Below are 15335 nucleotides of genomic sequence, written 5' to 3'. Positions count from 1 at the left end.
TACACACACACACACACACACACACACACATACCCCTATTCGCATATGTGACGTACCTTGTGGTTCATTTGGACGAAATGTTTCTTTTTTTTCTTTTGACTTTTTTTTTGCGGGGGCGGGGTTCACACCTGGCGATGCTCCAGGGTTACTCCTGGCTTTGCATTCAGGAATTACTCCTGGTGGTGCTCGGAGGATCATATGAGAAGTTAGGGATTACACCCTGGTTACCCAGCTGCAAGGCAAATGCACTTGCACTGTACTATTATTGTTCCAGCCCTGAGTCAATACGTCTTGACTCCAAATAGGTGAGATTTTTTTCTCTCTCTTTTTATTATTGTTTCAGGACTATGTTTTTTGTGTCAGTGCTAAGGGGCTATTCCTGCACAGGGCTTGGGGGCCTACATAGTGCCAGGGATCCAACCTAGGGTTCCTGCATGCAAAGCACGTGCTCCAGCCCAGTGAGCTCTTGGCCCAGCTCCAAATATGTGAGGTTTTCTTAAACCAATTCTCTGAATTTCTGCGGAGAAAAACTTAGGTGTCCTATGATGTTATCCAGTTCTGACACTACTTATAGAGCCAGATTTAAGGGCCCAGTCCCTCAAGACTGCCCTCACTTTCGGGCTGAGTGCATGCAAAATGTGCTTTGCATGTAGGTGGTCTGGGGTCCCTGGCACTGCTGGAGCCCCCAAGCACTGCCTGGAGAGACCCCCAAGTATGTGATGTGGCCCCCCAAAAAACAAAACTATCCTATCCCATAGGCTGGAGCGATAGCACAGTGAGTAGGGCATTTGCCTTGCACGTGGCTGACCTAGGTTCGATTCCTCCACCCCTCTCAGAGAGCCCGGCAAACTACCGAGAGTATCTTGCCTGCACGGCAGAACCTGGCAAGCTCCCCATGGCGTACTCGATATGCCAAAAACAGTTACAATAAGTCTCACAATGGAGACATTACTGGTCCCGCTCGAGCAAATCGATGAGCAACGGGATAACAGTGATACAGTGATACAGTGATACAGTGATCCTATCCCACTTCCTATGTCAAACTTAGATTATTGTACTCCAGTTTCCATATACTTTTGTCTAATTTAACTAAAAAGTTAAAGGTTCTCATGACTCCATCTTAGGTTGGATAGTTCACTAGAATATGCTGATCTCAGGACATTGCTTAGAATAAACTAGACACAGTTCATCGTAAAGGATGCAACTCAGAAAGAGAAGCATGGGGCACGAGGGAGGAAGGGGGCAGAGCTTCCTGTCCCCTCAGGGGACTCCATTTTCACAGCACCTCAGTGTGTTCTCGGCTTGAAGCTCTCCGCACCTCTTCCTCTGATGCTTCTGCAGAGGTTTCACTGCTAGGCATGTTTGGTTGAGTCACATTTCATTACCTTAGTCTGGTGACTGAATCCAGAGTCCAGCCACCTGCCCTTGTCTGGAAGCAGAGGGGGCGGAGCTTGAAGCCTGCAGTATGGGTTTTTCTGGTGACTGGCAAGATCCTGAGTCCATCTGGGGTCCCAGCCAGCAGTTATCTCAGTAGGGTAGCGTAGGACTGTCTTACCACTTTGGACATTTCATCAGAGGCATGTACCAGGAACTGGCAAAGACCACATATTTATTTTTTATTATGCTGCACCCTGCTCTTTATTTCTTCCTCCCTTTTCAAAATATTTTTCCATTTTGGGTGAATTATGGGGTGGGGGGGATAATTTTAGCTAGAAAATTAGTTGTTTTAATAGTTTAGAGTTCTCCTTTGGTCAACTAAAATATTTTTTGGGTCAGTCAGTTTTCATATTTACTTTTCTAGGGAAAGGATATATTTCTATGAAACTTTAACACATAGATATAATCACTGTCAAAATCAAGATTTAGAGCTCTCCCATCACCCAAAGAATCTCTTTCCACGTATTTCTCTATATTGATATCCTCCCTCAATCCTAAAACTGTTAGCCAGTGATATGAGCATTATCACTATCATCTTGTCATTTCAGAAATATTATCTAAGTTTGATCTCTAATGTTTTATGATCAACATTTTTAAATGCACAGAAATGAGTCTGGTAGGCCCTGGACCCATACCCAGCAGTTATTGCATTCTGAGGTGCTGGTTTCCTCTCTCTCACCTCCCCCAAACTCAGTTTATGTATACTTTTTTTCATTTTTCATGGAGGTGCCATTATTTGTAGTACTGTTCGTATCAGTAGCTCAGGGATACAGCATGGCTGCACCACACTCTCAGAGTGTTAGCCTCCCTCCGCCATTGTCTTTAGGTTCCTTCTCATCCCCACAACCTCCACTGGCAAACTCGGCTCTGAAGGTCAGTTCCCAGGGCTTGTTATTGTTGGCCTCAAAGTGTGAATAGCCAGAAGTTTGTTTATCCCCTTATTCTATATCTTTATGCTTCATAGATGCGTGAGATTATTGAATATTTGTCTTCCCTTTGACTTACTTTGCTCACCATGATAGCCTCAAATTCCATCCAAATTGCACTGCACGGCAAGTTTTCATATTCTCTTATAGCTGAATAGTACTCCACTGAGTATGTATACGATTTCTCTATTCATTTATTTGTCCTTGGACACTTGTTTTGTTCCTAGATTTTGGCTATTGTGAATGGTGCTATAGTGAACACAGGAGTGTAAATATATTGTTAAATTAGTGCTTTTGTGCTCTTGGGGTAGATGCCAAGAAGTAGAATCACTGGGTCATATGATAACTTAATTCTTAATTTTTTGATAAATCTTCACACTTTTTCACAAAGGAAAAACCAGACAACATTTCTAGCAAAAGTTGATATGAGGGTCCTTTCTCCCACATCCCTTCCTGCACTGGTTATTTTCTTTCTTTCTTTTTAAAAAATGTGTGAACCATTTCCCTGTCCTACCTCTACCTGTCTAAGTCTGGATTTTCTGATTCCCTCATTCTGGTATAGTCTTTAAAATTTGAGATTTGGGCTAAAGAGAGGGTCCATCTGGTAAGGAACTTACTTAACACTGCTGGGTGTGACACCCCTCCCCCATCACCTCCACATCTAGATGAAGAGTATAGTCTAGAAGACAATGCAGTAGTTCCCTCTTATCTTCGGGTCTGTTCACCACATCCAGTGGACGTCTGGAACCACAAATACTGTCAGTCCCCTTTTCTACTCCCTTTTCCCATATAAACATACCTAGAAAAAAGACAAATTTATAATTAGACAGAAAAACTAATATTTTTTAAAAAATTTGTTGGTGAATCACTGTGAGGTACTGTTACAGACTTAAAAACTTTTGTGCTTGTATTTCAGTCATACAATGATCGAGTACCCATCCCTCCACCAGTGCCCATTTTCCACCGCCAATGGTCTCAGCATCCCTCCCACCACCCCCACCCCGTCCCCTCCACCCCACCCCGCCTCTGGCAGGGCATTCCCTTTTGCTCTCTCTCTCTCTCTGTTTGGGTGTTGTGGTTTGCAATAGAGGTATTAAGTGGCCATCATAGAAAAACATATTTTAAAAAGATATTAACCATTTTGATAGCTAAAATAGAAAAGCTTAAGAGTTATGTGAATGTGGTCTGTGTCTGCATGTCTCAAAATATCTTTGTATGTATATATCATAGATGTATATAACATTTTTAGACCATGGTTGAATACTGTAGATGATTGAAAACCTTGGCAAAATGAAACAATGGATAAGGGGTTGACTAATTGTATCGCCAAATATTAAGAGTGGTGGTGTGGTATAAGTACTAGAATTTAATGGTAACTTATTTTTAGGTTTCTGTTTTTATTTACTGTTTTGGGGTCACAATCAGGGGTGTTCAGGAGTTACTCCTGGCTCTGTGCTCAGGAATCACACCTGGTGGGTTCCAGGGACCATATGGGATGCTGGGAATCAAACCCAGGTTACTGGGTGCATGGAAGGAAAGCACCCTACCCACTGTACTATCTCTCGAGCCCCTGTTTCTGCATCTCTGATTTTATCATCTCATATATGCACACAACTGTTTTACAAAGACTTATTGTTGCACCTCGCACTGGCCAAGGTCGGTTTTATTTCTTATAGCGACTGAATCCAGGTGTATGTGTGTTTCCAAGAAATCGTTCGTCCTCGTCTCTAAAATGCATTGACTTGGGCTGGAGCAATAGCACACCGGGTAGGGCAATTACCTTGCATGCGGCCGACCCGGGTTCGATTCCCAGCATCCCATATGGTCCTCTGAGCACCGCCAGGCGTGATTCCTGAGTGCAGAGCCAGGAGTAACCCCTGTGCATCGCCAGGTGTGACCCAAAAAGCAAAAAATAAAAAATAAAAAAAAATAAAATGCATTGATTTGTTTCATCTAGCTGCACTGATGCCTTACGTCATTATTCTACTTTAGGAAAACGAGATTGCTCAGGTCAAGCACGAGAACGAAGTGGAAAGGCTCGAGAAGCTGAAGGCAAAGCAGGACACCAGGGCCAGCCTGAACAAGGCCCTCCGAGAGAAGATGGCGCGCGTGCAGCAGGAGTTCAGGGAGCAGCAGGACTTGGACTTGAAGCTCGTGCACAGCGCCCTCCAGGACATAGAGGAGGAGACTCACCAAAAGAAGCAAAGAAAAGTAAGATCCTTAAGTGCCCGTCACGTGGTGGGCCACATGGAACCAGAACTCAACTGTCCTGCTCCAGGTGTGGCTTGGAGCCGACAGTGGTCAGGGAGCAAGGGAGCAAACTAGAAATCCCTGCACTCCAGAATCCAGACCTCCGAAGCTAAAGCTTGGCAGGGTCAAGAAGGTTATGTTTTGTTGTTGTTGTTTTGCTTTTTGGGTCACACCCGGTGATGCACAGGAATTACTCCTGGCTCTGCACTCAGGAATTACTCCTGGCAGTGCTCAGGGGATCATATGGGATGCTGGGATTTGAACCTGGGTCTGCCGCGTGCAAGGCAAACATCCTACCCGCTGTGCTGTCACTCTAGCCCCAAGGTTATGTTTTAACAAGCTTCCCCGGTGGTTCGCTGAAGCTTTAAGAACTCCTATTGTATAATGTAGCCATAGCATGTAACTGAGGCATGGGATCGTGGGAAGTGGGGCAATTTGGTTCCCCCTTAGAAGTTGGGAGGGAGGGGCTGGAGCCATGCATCATACAGCGGGTAGGGCACCTGCCGAGCTTGCAGCTGACCAGGTTTGATCCCCAGCACCCAAACATTCCCTCTGAGCGCTGAGCCAGGAGTAACCCCTGAACATTACCTGTATGCCTCCAACAAAACCAAAAATACCATTATGGTGAAATATTTGAAACGGGGGCCAGGGATGTGGCTCATTGGTAGAACTATGTGCCTTACCTATGCAAGGTTCACTTCAGTCCTCATCACCAGATGACACTTTCAGAAAGATGAAAGGACAGTGCAGTGAGCTGATCACCAGTTCATTGATCACTACCACCCGCATCTGTGTGTGCCTGTCAATTCTCCACTGCCACCCCTGAGTATTTTGAAGAAAGCTCTAGATATACCTGTAAATGTTTCAGAATGTGGACCTACGAGCTTAGGATTGTAGCTCCAAAAGTGTGAAGTGAATGTTCAACAGCTGGTTTGCGAAACTAGTGCCAGTTGGTAGAAATTTCCTACTTGGCCCACCTGCTGTCACTGGTCCACAGAGTTAAAAAGTTGTCTAACTTTTAACGACTGCTCTGAAAAGTTGTTTTGGGGGCCAGGGTGGATAAGGCATTTGACTTACACGTGGCCAACCTGAGTTTGATTCCCAGCATTCCATATGATCCCCTGAGCATTGCCAGGAGTAATTCTTGAGTGCAATGACAGGAATAAGACCTGAGCATTGCCACGTGTGGCCACCAAACCAAAAAAAAAAGTTTTTTTTTAACTCACCCTCAATATTATTATCACAACTTTTGATAATACAAAGTGATTATTTTTTAATATCATATAGGAAGAGCTGAAAAGAGAACAGAAGCTATATAATCAGTATCTGGCAGAACGGCGTGAGGAAGAAAGAGCTCATGAGAAAGAACTGGACAGAATATTAGAAGAAGAGAAGAAAAAGAAGATGGCTGAGCAGGAGTCGGAGCTGAGACTTGAGAAGGAAGCAAGGAAACAACTTATAGACGAGGTCATGTGTACAAGAAAACTTCAAGTTCAAGAGAAGTGTAAGGAAATGAATAATTTTACTGTGGTTGAACCTAATTCAATATAAGTGGCTGCTCAGATAATTGATTTAAGTGGGCTTTCTGTGTGACATACTGTGAGGGCTGTGGAAAGGATGAAGGCAGGTTCCTTGCTCTGCAGGACTTACCTAATTGAACACACAAAGCACCAGCATGGCAGTTTTACTTCCCAGCAGATTCTTAGCATTCCCGGTAAAGTCTTCAAGGTTGAGAGCAGAGTGTCCTTTGAACATTCTGTGTGCCTTAGTGAGTGGAGCCTGGGCACACCTGCACTTCTCCTCCTCCCTTTAATCTTTCCCTCTGTCCTTTCCTCAGGGATCGCCACACCGTCGTCCCTTTGCCTGGATAGTTTCTTTGCCTTGCATGATTTTAATCTCGACAAATCCTGGACATCCTTATGGAGGGAGGGTTTAGGTGTTTCATTTTCTCTTTTTTTTTGGGGGGGTCACATCTGTTGGGAATCGAACCCAGGTCGGCTGCGTGCAAGGCAAACGCCCTCCCTGCTGTGCTATCCCTCCAGCCCCTTCATTTTCTCTTTTCTTTTCCTTTTTTGCTCTTTGGGTCACACCCAGTGCTGCTCAGGATGTACTCCTGGCTCTGCACTAGAGGACCATACCTGGCAGGGCTTGGGGGACCAGACGGATGCTGGGAATGGAACCCGGGTTGAGCACGTGGGCGGCGACTGTACTGCCTGTCGTACTCTCAGTCTAACTCCAGATGTCTTTTTTCCCAAATGGTCTTTAGTGTGCCTTCACTCAAAATAATGCCCCTTTCTGGGGCCGTCACTGTTATTTGCTTATGTTTATTTTTTAATTTTTAAAATTTTTATTGAATATCCATGAAATAGACCATTGAAAAGCTGTTCATAATTAGATTTCAGTCATACAATGATCATACACCCATCCCTCCACCAGTGTATGTTTCCCACCACCAATGTCCCCAGTTCCCCTCCCACAACCCCCCAGCCCTCCCCCTCCCTTCCCCACCAGCCTGCCTCTATGGCAGGCACTCTTCTTTTTTTCTGTCTCCTTTGTGCATTGTGGTTTGCAGTACAAGTGCTAAGAGGTCATCATGTTTGTTCAGAGCATTCAGTATTTTTGGGGGGAAGGTAAAGATGAGTAGCTATTTTTAACTGGGTGGCAGCTTTGGCATGTGGACGTGACTATAGAGGTTTCTGGAAGTACAAGGAGGTGGGCGGGGGGGAGTAGCCCATCCTAATGCCAAGAAAACTTGGAGGTTTCAGTCACAAAACCCGCATACCCAAATTTTCATCAGTTTATATCTCAATGAGATCTGTCCTTGGGAATTGCTCACATTTCGGTTTTAGCACATTATTGCATTCTCTCCACTTCAAACAGTGCCTGGGTAGAAAGGGAAATCTTTGTTGAGTAGATGAACTGCCACCTCAAGAGGCAGTAGATGGACAGATTTACTATAGAATGTCACTTGTCTTTGCAAGATAAAGCTTATCTTGGTTCCATCAACTCACTCTCCACTGCAGGGCTGGAGAGATAGCTCAATGGACTGAGCTCATGCTTACATGTTGGAGACCCAGGTTCAATCCCTACCACCACATGGTCCCTGAACACCTCTGTGAGCAATCCCCAAGCACAAAGCTGGGAGGAGCCCCTGAGCATTGCCAAGTGAGGAGAAATAAGTAATAGTAGTCTTCCACTTCAAGGATTATAATAGCAGTTACACATTGTTAAGCCAGGGCCAGAGAGATAGTACAGGGGGGGACGGCACTTGTCTTGCGATCGATGCAGCTGCCCTGGGCTCAATCCTCAGAACCACATGATTCTCTGAGCACTGCTAGGAGTCATCCCTGAGCACTGCCAGGAATAGGCCCTGAGTACCACCGGAATGTGGCCCCCAAACAAACAAAAAATTTTTAAGTCAGTTTTAGGTGGTTTTAAGAAAGTAAGAAGAAAGCTGATAAATAAAAAATATTTCTGTACTGTAAAGTAAAATCTATTTTAGAACATAGTGAGAAAACATGGAAATTTTAAGTAATTGGGACCATTTATAAACAAGGAAACAGTCAGCCACCTCCCAGGAATAGCTACCACTCATTGTAGTTCCTTCCAATAATTTCCCTCATAAATTTAGGATTTAGAGTCTCTTGCCCGCACGCCTGGCTGTCTTCCCCGGGGCCCCTTGGAGGGGATGGGCTCCAGCTTCCGTCCCCGCCCCAAGCAGAGCTCCCGGCGGCCAAAGACCACTGGAATCTAGCCACAGCCATGCTCAAGGCCCCTCACCACACGTTCGGACAAGCCTCACACATGAAGGTACAGGCAGAGGAACCCAGGTGTGTGTAATCCCATCAACGGCCAACATCCAGAGACTTAAAAGCAAGCTCCCAGAAGATATCTTGTAGCCTACTTCTCCCTCTGGGAGAAACCAGGAAGTTACTGAGAATTTCCTGCCCACATGGGAGAGCCTGGCAAGCTTCCCAGGGTGTATTCATATGCTAAAGCCAGTAACAAACATTCCCCTGATCCTCAAAGAGCCTCCAATCCTAGAGAGAGGCTTCTAAAATCTCAGGGATAGGATGAATGGAGAGGTTACTGAGACTGCTCAAGAAATCGATGATCAACGGGATTAAGTGATTCATGATTCGAGATGAATTTAGGATCCTGTGGTATACGTTGTTTTGTAGCCTGTATTTTACGCAGGTGATAAGCATTCTTTCAGGCCATTCTTTTAATTATCAGATACTTTAATGACTTTCTCTAAATCTCTTCTAAAAGTAAACTTAATTTTAGTGAAGCATAAAGTACTGGACCTTTATATTGCTTTTATTTATTTATTTATTTATTTATCTAAAGATTTACATTTATTGATGATAGTCTAAAATAAAACTCAGCTTTTGTATATAACATTTATTATTATTTTCACTGAACGACATGTTACCGAGAGTATCTCACCCACACGGCAGAGCCTGGCAAGCTACCCGTGGCGTATTGGATAGGCCAAAAACAGTAACAATAAGTCTCTCAATGAGAGATGTTACTGGTGCCCGCTCGAACAAATCCATGAGCAACGGGATGACAGTGATTCTTTCTTCATTGTAAAGAATGGACTTCTATCTTTTAATATTTTGTATAAATTTCATTAGCTTATTTATTGAGGTGTTGGGGGTTGGACCCAGGGCTTCACACCTACAAGGCAAGTGCTCCCTGCCGAGCTCTGCCCCCAGCCCCAGACATCCACCTTTATGATCTAAAATTTAACTCAGAGGCCGGAGAGATAGTATCGCAGGTAGGTCTCTTGCCTTTCATGGCGGCCAACTCGGTCCGATCCCTGGCACCCATATGGTCTCCAAGCACAGCCAGGAATGATCCCCGAGTGCAGGGTCCAGAGTAATCCCTGAGTAGCATAGCCAGGTGTGCCCCAACGACCAAAAAATGAAACAAAAAACCCCAGCCCTAACAAAATCTAGCCCAGTGATTCTAAGCTCTGCCTAGTGAGAAAGTGGTAGTGGTATCCAGAGAGATGCTAACGAGTATTCAGGTATTCTCTGGAAAAAAAAATTACTCAGCCCAAATTCCCTTTGTCTTCCTTAGTGCAACGAAAAGCAAGAGAACAGGAAGAACTTGCTTTGGAGCAGGAACGCATAAACGAAGGTCTTAAAGTACTCAACCGTGAAGAGAGGGAGACCTTTGCAAGGTATGATTTTCTTTCTTTCCTTTTGTGGTGGCAGAGGAGGGGCACACTTGGAGGTGCTCAGGGATAACTCTTGGGCTCAGGGGACCAGGTGGGATGCCAGGGATGGAACCCAGGTCAGCTGCATGCAAAGCAAGCACCCTGCCTGCTGTACTATCTCTCTAGCCCCTGATTTTATTTCTTCACTATTAATGCCAACCTGGGTTCGATTCCTCCGTCCCTCTTGGAAAACCCGGCAAGCTACCGAGAGTATCCCGCCCACACGCAGAGCCTGGCAAGCTACCCATGGCGTATTTGATATGCCAAAAACAGTAACAACAAGTCTCACAATGGAGACATTACTGGTGCCCACTCGAGCAAATTGATGAACAACGAGACGACAGTGCTACTATTAATTCTTACCTTAAAAGGGGCAGACTTTGACATAAATAGAGTACAGTTTAGTGTGACATAGTTTATGCATAATTTACATTATTTTGTAGCATTATTATAATTGTCTTAGGACTTCAAGGCAGTTTGCAGAATTTCTTGTAAAATAAGTACAACCATGTTAGTAAAATGGAATTCTACTGTTGCTGGAGAAGGAGCTCAGTGGACCGAGTGAAGGTTTTGCAAGAAGACACCCAGGTTTGCTGCATGTGGTTCCTTGAACACACCGAGGAGTGACCCCCGAGCACAGAGCTGGGAGTAGTCTGTGAACATCACCAGCTGTGGTCCCAGTTCAAATAGAACACAGATTTTTACTGCCTGGAGTTCGGGACTTAACTGTTCAATCACCAGGCAGAACCTGGTGGCCCACAGCCCCTCAGACAAGAGCAGAGCAGAAACTACACAGAACAGCCTGTTTCCCATTTCCAGTAGATGGGGTCATGCCTTCCACAGGAGGAAATCAAGAGAAGCCAAAGAATTCTTCCCATTTGGCAGTGAATAGTAATTAGTAGGGGAGAAGCACAGTCTCATTAAAATCAATATTTGTTCTAAAATGATCTTAATTGCTATTGTGTAACAAAGACATCGTTGAAACGTTCATGTGTCTCTTCCCCCACTCACCCGGATTTTAATGGGAATTTTAATTTGACTCCACAAACTAAATTTTAATTGTCATGCCCTAAATAAACCCAAACTGCGCTTTGACAATGTTGTGCTTTGTCACTTCCCATGTTTCAGACGTTGCCGTCTAATGCAAGAGTATAGGAAGCAACTGCAGATGCAAATAAGCTACCAGCAGCAAGCCCAGGAAGCCAAGAAGGAGGAGGAACGCAGGGAGTTTGAAGCAGGGTTGGCAGAACAGAAGATCTTCACGGACAAGCTGACGGCGCTGCTGAGTATGGAACAGTTGCCCAAATCCGTTCATCCCATGAGGAGGGAGCACCTTAAGGACCACCCGTACTAGCTTTATAAACAGCAGAGTGTTTCTGTTATTTTTTTAATAACGACTGCTTGTGTGTTTGCATTTTTCTCTGCGCACGGGCTGGGGGCAAACCATCGGTGCCCAGGGGCTATCTCTGGCTCTGTGATCATGAGTGGCCCTGGCAGTGCTCAGGGGACCATGCACAATGCCAGGGATCAAACCAGGGTCAGCGCAAGTGACTGCATGCAAGGTGGGTACCTGAACCATTTCTCCAGGTACCCAGGTACCTCTGCTTAAATGTTCTTTTGTTTTAGGGTTTTTTGGGGTTTTTTTGGGCCACTTCTGGTGGTGCTCAGGGTTTATTCCTGGAATGTGTACTCAGGAGAGACCCCTGGTCGTGCTTGGAGGAACAAATATGGTGCCGAGGATGCGATCCAGGGTTGGGAGGATGTAAGGCAAGATTGCTTTACTTTCTCTCCAGACTTCCTTTTCATTTACTTGCCCTCTTCTTTTTTAGGGCAGAGTCACGCTTTATTCCCCCGAAGCCTTTCACCCACCACTCTGTCTTTCCCGTGATATTGAATGCTCTCCATTTGCAGCGTAACACTTGAAAGAGATGTGATTTGGGTATGTTTGGTTTTTAACTGACTGAAACAAAACAGATCGAAACCCTCAGCTCCTAGAAGAACCATTTCGACCTGCTCCTTGGCTGGACCTGGGCCTCTCCCAGCCTTGCCTTCAGCAGCGGGGTCTCTGGAGACATGCGTGTCAGCGATGGTTTTGTCTTTGCGAGGATGGCAGTGGGTCCCAGCCAGTGGGCCACAGCTGTAAGGGTGGTCTGAAATGCCGCCTCGGTGTCCTTTACAATGACTGCCTCGTGCCCGAGTAGTGTCTGGCCAGCACCAGTGCCCCTTCATGAACTTGCCTGCTTTGACGGTAGCTGGTGGGTCCTACAGTTGGCATGGTTTGTTTTGTTTTTTCTTTTTGAGGTGGGGAGGTGGGTTTGGGTCACACCCAGTGATCCTCGGGGGTTACTCCTGACTCTGCACTCAGGAATCACTCCCGGTCAAGGATCAAACCCAGGTTGGCTGCCTGCAAGTACCCTATCTTCTGTACTATCTCTTCAGCCCTTCTTTAAAAAAATGTAAGTAAGTAAATAAACCTGTTGGATAAACTTGTCTATCTTTCCTGAGTTTGTAAAATCATGCATAAATTTTGGGGGTGAGGGGGGTGTCATACAAGCTATGCAAGCTGTGCTCAGGGCTTACTGGTGGCTCTGTGCTCAGGGCTTACTCCCTGTGGGCTCCAGGGACCATTTACGGTGCTGGGGATAGAACCCAGTTTGGGTGCATGTAAGGGTATCATCTTGCTTGTCAAATTATCTCTGGGGCCCCATGCATAATATTTCCCCTTCATCTTCAACTTTGTTCCTTTTTTTACAATAAAGACAAAGATGAGCTGTTGCCTATCACAGCTGTTTTCTTGATTTACTCCCTTCCTTTTCTTCTTTGTTTATAACTGCTATTTCATTATCTACCCATTGCCATGTTCTCTTGTGTCCTTTTTCCCCTCCTCAAGAGTTTTGTTCTCTCAAATCTGTCAGTCCTACAAATCACACTAGCAACATTCATTTGAATCATTTCCTTAGGGTCATTTACTGCCCAGAGGCTGGAGAGAGAGCAGAGTGTGCAGGGCACTTGCCTTGCGTATGGCCCATTTGATCCCCTGTGCCTGCCAGGAGTCAGGAGCAAGCCAGCCCTGAGCATCACAGGGCATGGCCCCCAAAATGAAAAAACACTGCAACACTGTCATCCCATTGTTCATCAATTTGCTCGAGCGGGTACCAGTAACGTCTCCATCGTGAGACTTCTTGTTACTGTTTTTGGCATATCGAATTCCCCACGGGTAGATTGCCAGGCTCTGCCGTGCTGAGCAGGATATTCTCAGTAGTTTGCCGGCCTCTCTGAGAGGGAGGGAGGAATCGAACCCGGGTTCATTGCGGTCAAGGCAAATGCCCTACCTGCTGTGCTATCACTCCAGTCCAATAGTGTGGAAACAGAAGTAAATTAATTTTTGTTTTGGGGTCACAACCAGCAATGACAATGTGTTTATTCCTGGATCAGGGCTGAGGAAATATTCATGGTGGAGCTCAGGGGCATGTTGAATGCCAGGAATCGAACCCGGGCCAGTTTGTGCAGGGGCTATACCATACAAACGATACTACTGCACTGGCCCAAAGCAAATTTATTTAGTAAATGAAGGAACTACTTAGAAGAACATGAGTGGTAGTACAGCGCGTAGGGTACTTGTCATGCAAGTGGCTGACCTGGGTTTGATACTGACCTGGGTTTGATACTGGGCATCCAGTATGGTCCCCTATGCTCACCAAGAGTGGTTCCTGAGTGGAGAGTCAAGAGGACCCCTGAGCATCAGCGGTGTTTGTCTCCGAGATGACTGTATGCCACGCCGGCCCCTCCAGGAGCCTTCTAGTGTAGTGTCCTCTTTCCACTGTCGCAGACCTGCCTTCCTCCAGGTGATCACTGGGCCCATCGGCACAAAGTGTGAGTGGAGGCTGGTTCCAAAAAAAAAAAAAAAAAACAGGGCGGGGGAGGTTGAGAAAAGGCTGTTCTCATGGCTGTCAATCTTCCTGACCCATCAGACTCATGCCCCCTGTTGAACTCAAGCCCGTCCAGCCCCTGGAAGCCCATGCAGGTCCATCTGGGCATGGCCAGCAGCTCCGAATGAAAAGAAAAACGAGTTCACGTCTCTGTGGGATATTTGGGTCAAAGTGGGTGAACATTTTCATACTTTGGGGATTTAATATTAATACTTGCAAAAAACAGTTTTTATTGGGGCTGGAAAGATAGTAACAGGATTATCTTGCACATGGCTGACCCTGGTTTGAGCCCTGTCACCCCATACCATGTGATCCCTGTCACCCTGGTCACTGCCAGGAGTAAACCCTAAGCAAACCACACACAAAATTTTTATTTCGAGTTGTAGACTTTTTTTTTTATGGGAATCTTTTAAGGACAACTGGAAATTTGCCCTAAAAGTTTAAAATTTAAGCATATTTTTCTGAAATCTTGAGAGGTTTTATTGTATCCTTTCTATTCATTCATCTACTGCTATTTTGATTTTTTGAGCTACCATTAACATAACCATATTAGTTTTAGGGAATCAACAACATATTTGTTTGTTATGTGTATATATGGATCATTAGCACAATGATCTTTTAAAATCTTTTTGTTAACCAAGAGTTTTCAGGTTTATTCTCTTAGGACCAGGAGAGATAGTCCAATGGGTTGATTGTTTATTCTCTTAGGGCCAGAAAGATAGTCCAGTGGGTTGAGTGTTTATTCTCCTAGGGACAGAGAGATAGTCCAGTGGTTAGTGTATATTCTCTTAGGGCCGGAGAGACAGTCCAATGGGTTGCGTGTGTGTTTCACATATGGGAAGTCTGGATTCAATTCCAGGCACTGTGAGGCCTCTCAAGTGGAGAGCACTGTGCAGTTCAAAAAATATATTAAAAATATTTTCTCAGTGATTTTCATAATTTACTCTTACCCCAGTTCTGTAACTACCACTTCCTCTGTACTTTGTGGACAATATTAACTTTAATCCACTAGTGAAAATCTTGACAAGAAGAAACAAAAGAAATATGTGTATTGTGTGTGGCCAGGATCACTGAAAGGGCTGGAGTGCACGCTTCGTAGCACGTGGACCCCTGCACTATTGCTCCGGCCCCCATTGTAGTTCTAATCTTGTGAGTGAAGAAAGGGAAGCCCCAAGAAATCGCTGTTAGTTCAGCACTTTCCCCATCACAGAACATTATGATTTCTTACCAAAACCCATTTTGTTTTCGAAGCACTCTTAATCAACCAGCATGCCCTTGAAGGCTTGCTGTTCAGGCAATTCATAACACAAGGCTGCTTTCACTCCGTTTTTATCACTTGGTGGGTCTCTATCCAAGCCTTTACAGCATTTTGGTGCAAATTCATCAAGTGCGTTTAAGGGTGCACATTCCGAAAATTACACATGGGCATGAATCTTTTTCTTTCTATAAACCATACTTCTGATATGTTGATTACCTCATAGAAACTGGGTAAATGGCTTCTTCTAATATAGATGGAACTTTCATCGAATAAAAAAAATCACTTCCTGTTCAGAGACGTCCTGGGTG

General features: G+C 45.1%; 1 protein-coding gene across 2 annotated transcripts in view; it reads left to right on the top strand.

Moving 5' to 3' along the window:
- CFAP53 (cilia and flagella associated protein 53) overlaps positions 1–12313 on the top strand; it is a 32941-nt gene extending 20628 nt beyond the window's left edge. The window contains exons 5-9 of one of the 2 annotated variants that reach the window (XM_055129491.1): positions 4356–4574; positions 5901–6117; positions 9702–9804; positions 10969–11126; positions 11670–12313. In XM_055129491.1, coding sequence (XP_054985466.1) covers positions 4356–4574; positions 5901–6117; positions 9702–9804; positions 10969–11126; positions 11670–11728 — 756 coding nt within the window. In that variant the 3' untranslated portion in view covers positions 11729–12313. Of the gene's footprint in view, positions 1–4355; positions 4575–5900; positions 6118–9701; positions 9805–10968 lie in introns of both variants that reach the window. The other variant, XM_004616159.2, reaches the window with a different exon arrangement.
- The last annotated feature ends 3022 nt before the right edge of the window (positions 12314–15335 follow it).

Source organism: Sorex araneus, chromosome 2, assembly GCF_027595985.1.
Source record: "Sorex araneus isolate mSorAra2 chromosome 2, mSorAra2.pri, whole genome shotgun sequence".
Classification (NCBI taxonomy): Eukaryota; Metazoa; Chordata; class Mammalia; order Eulipotyphla; family Soricidae; genus Sorex; species Sorex araneus.
This window is presented reverse-complemented; position numbering and strand designations above follow the sequence as displayed.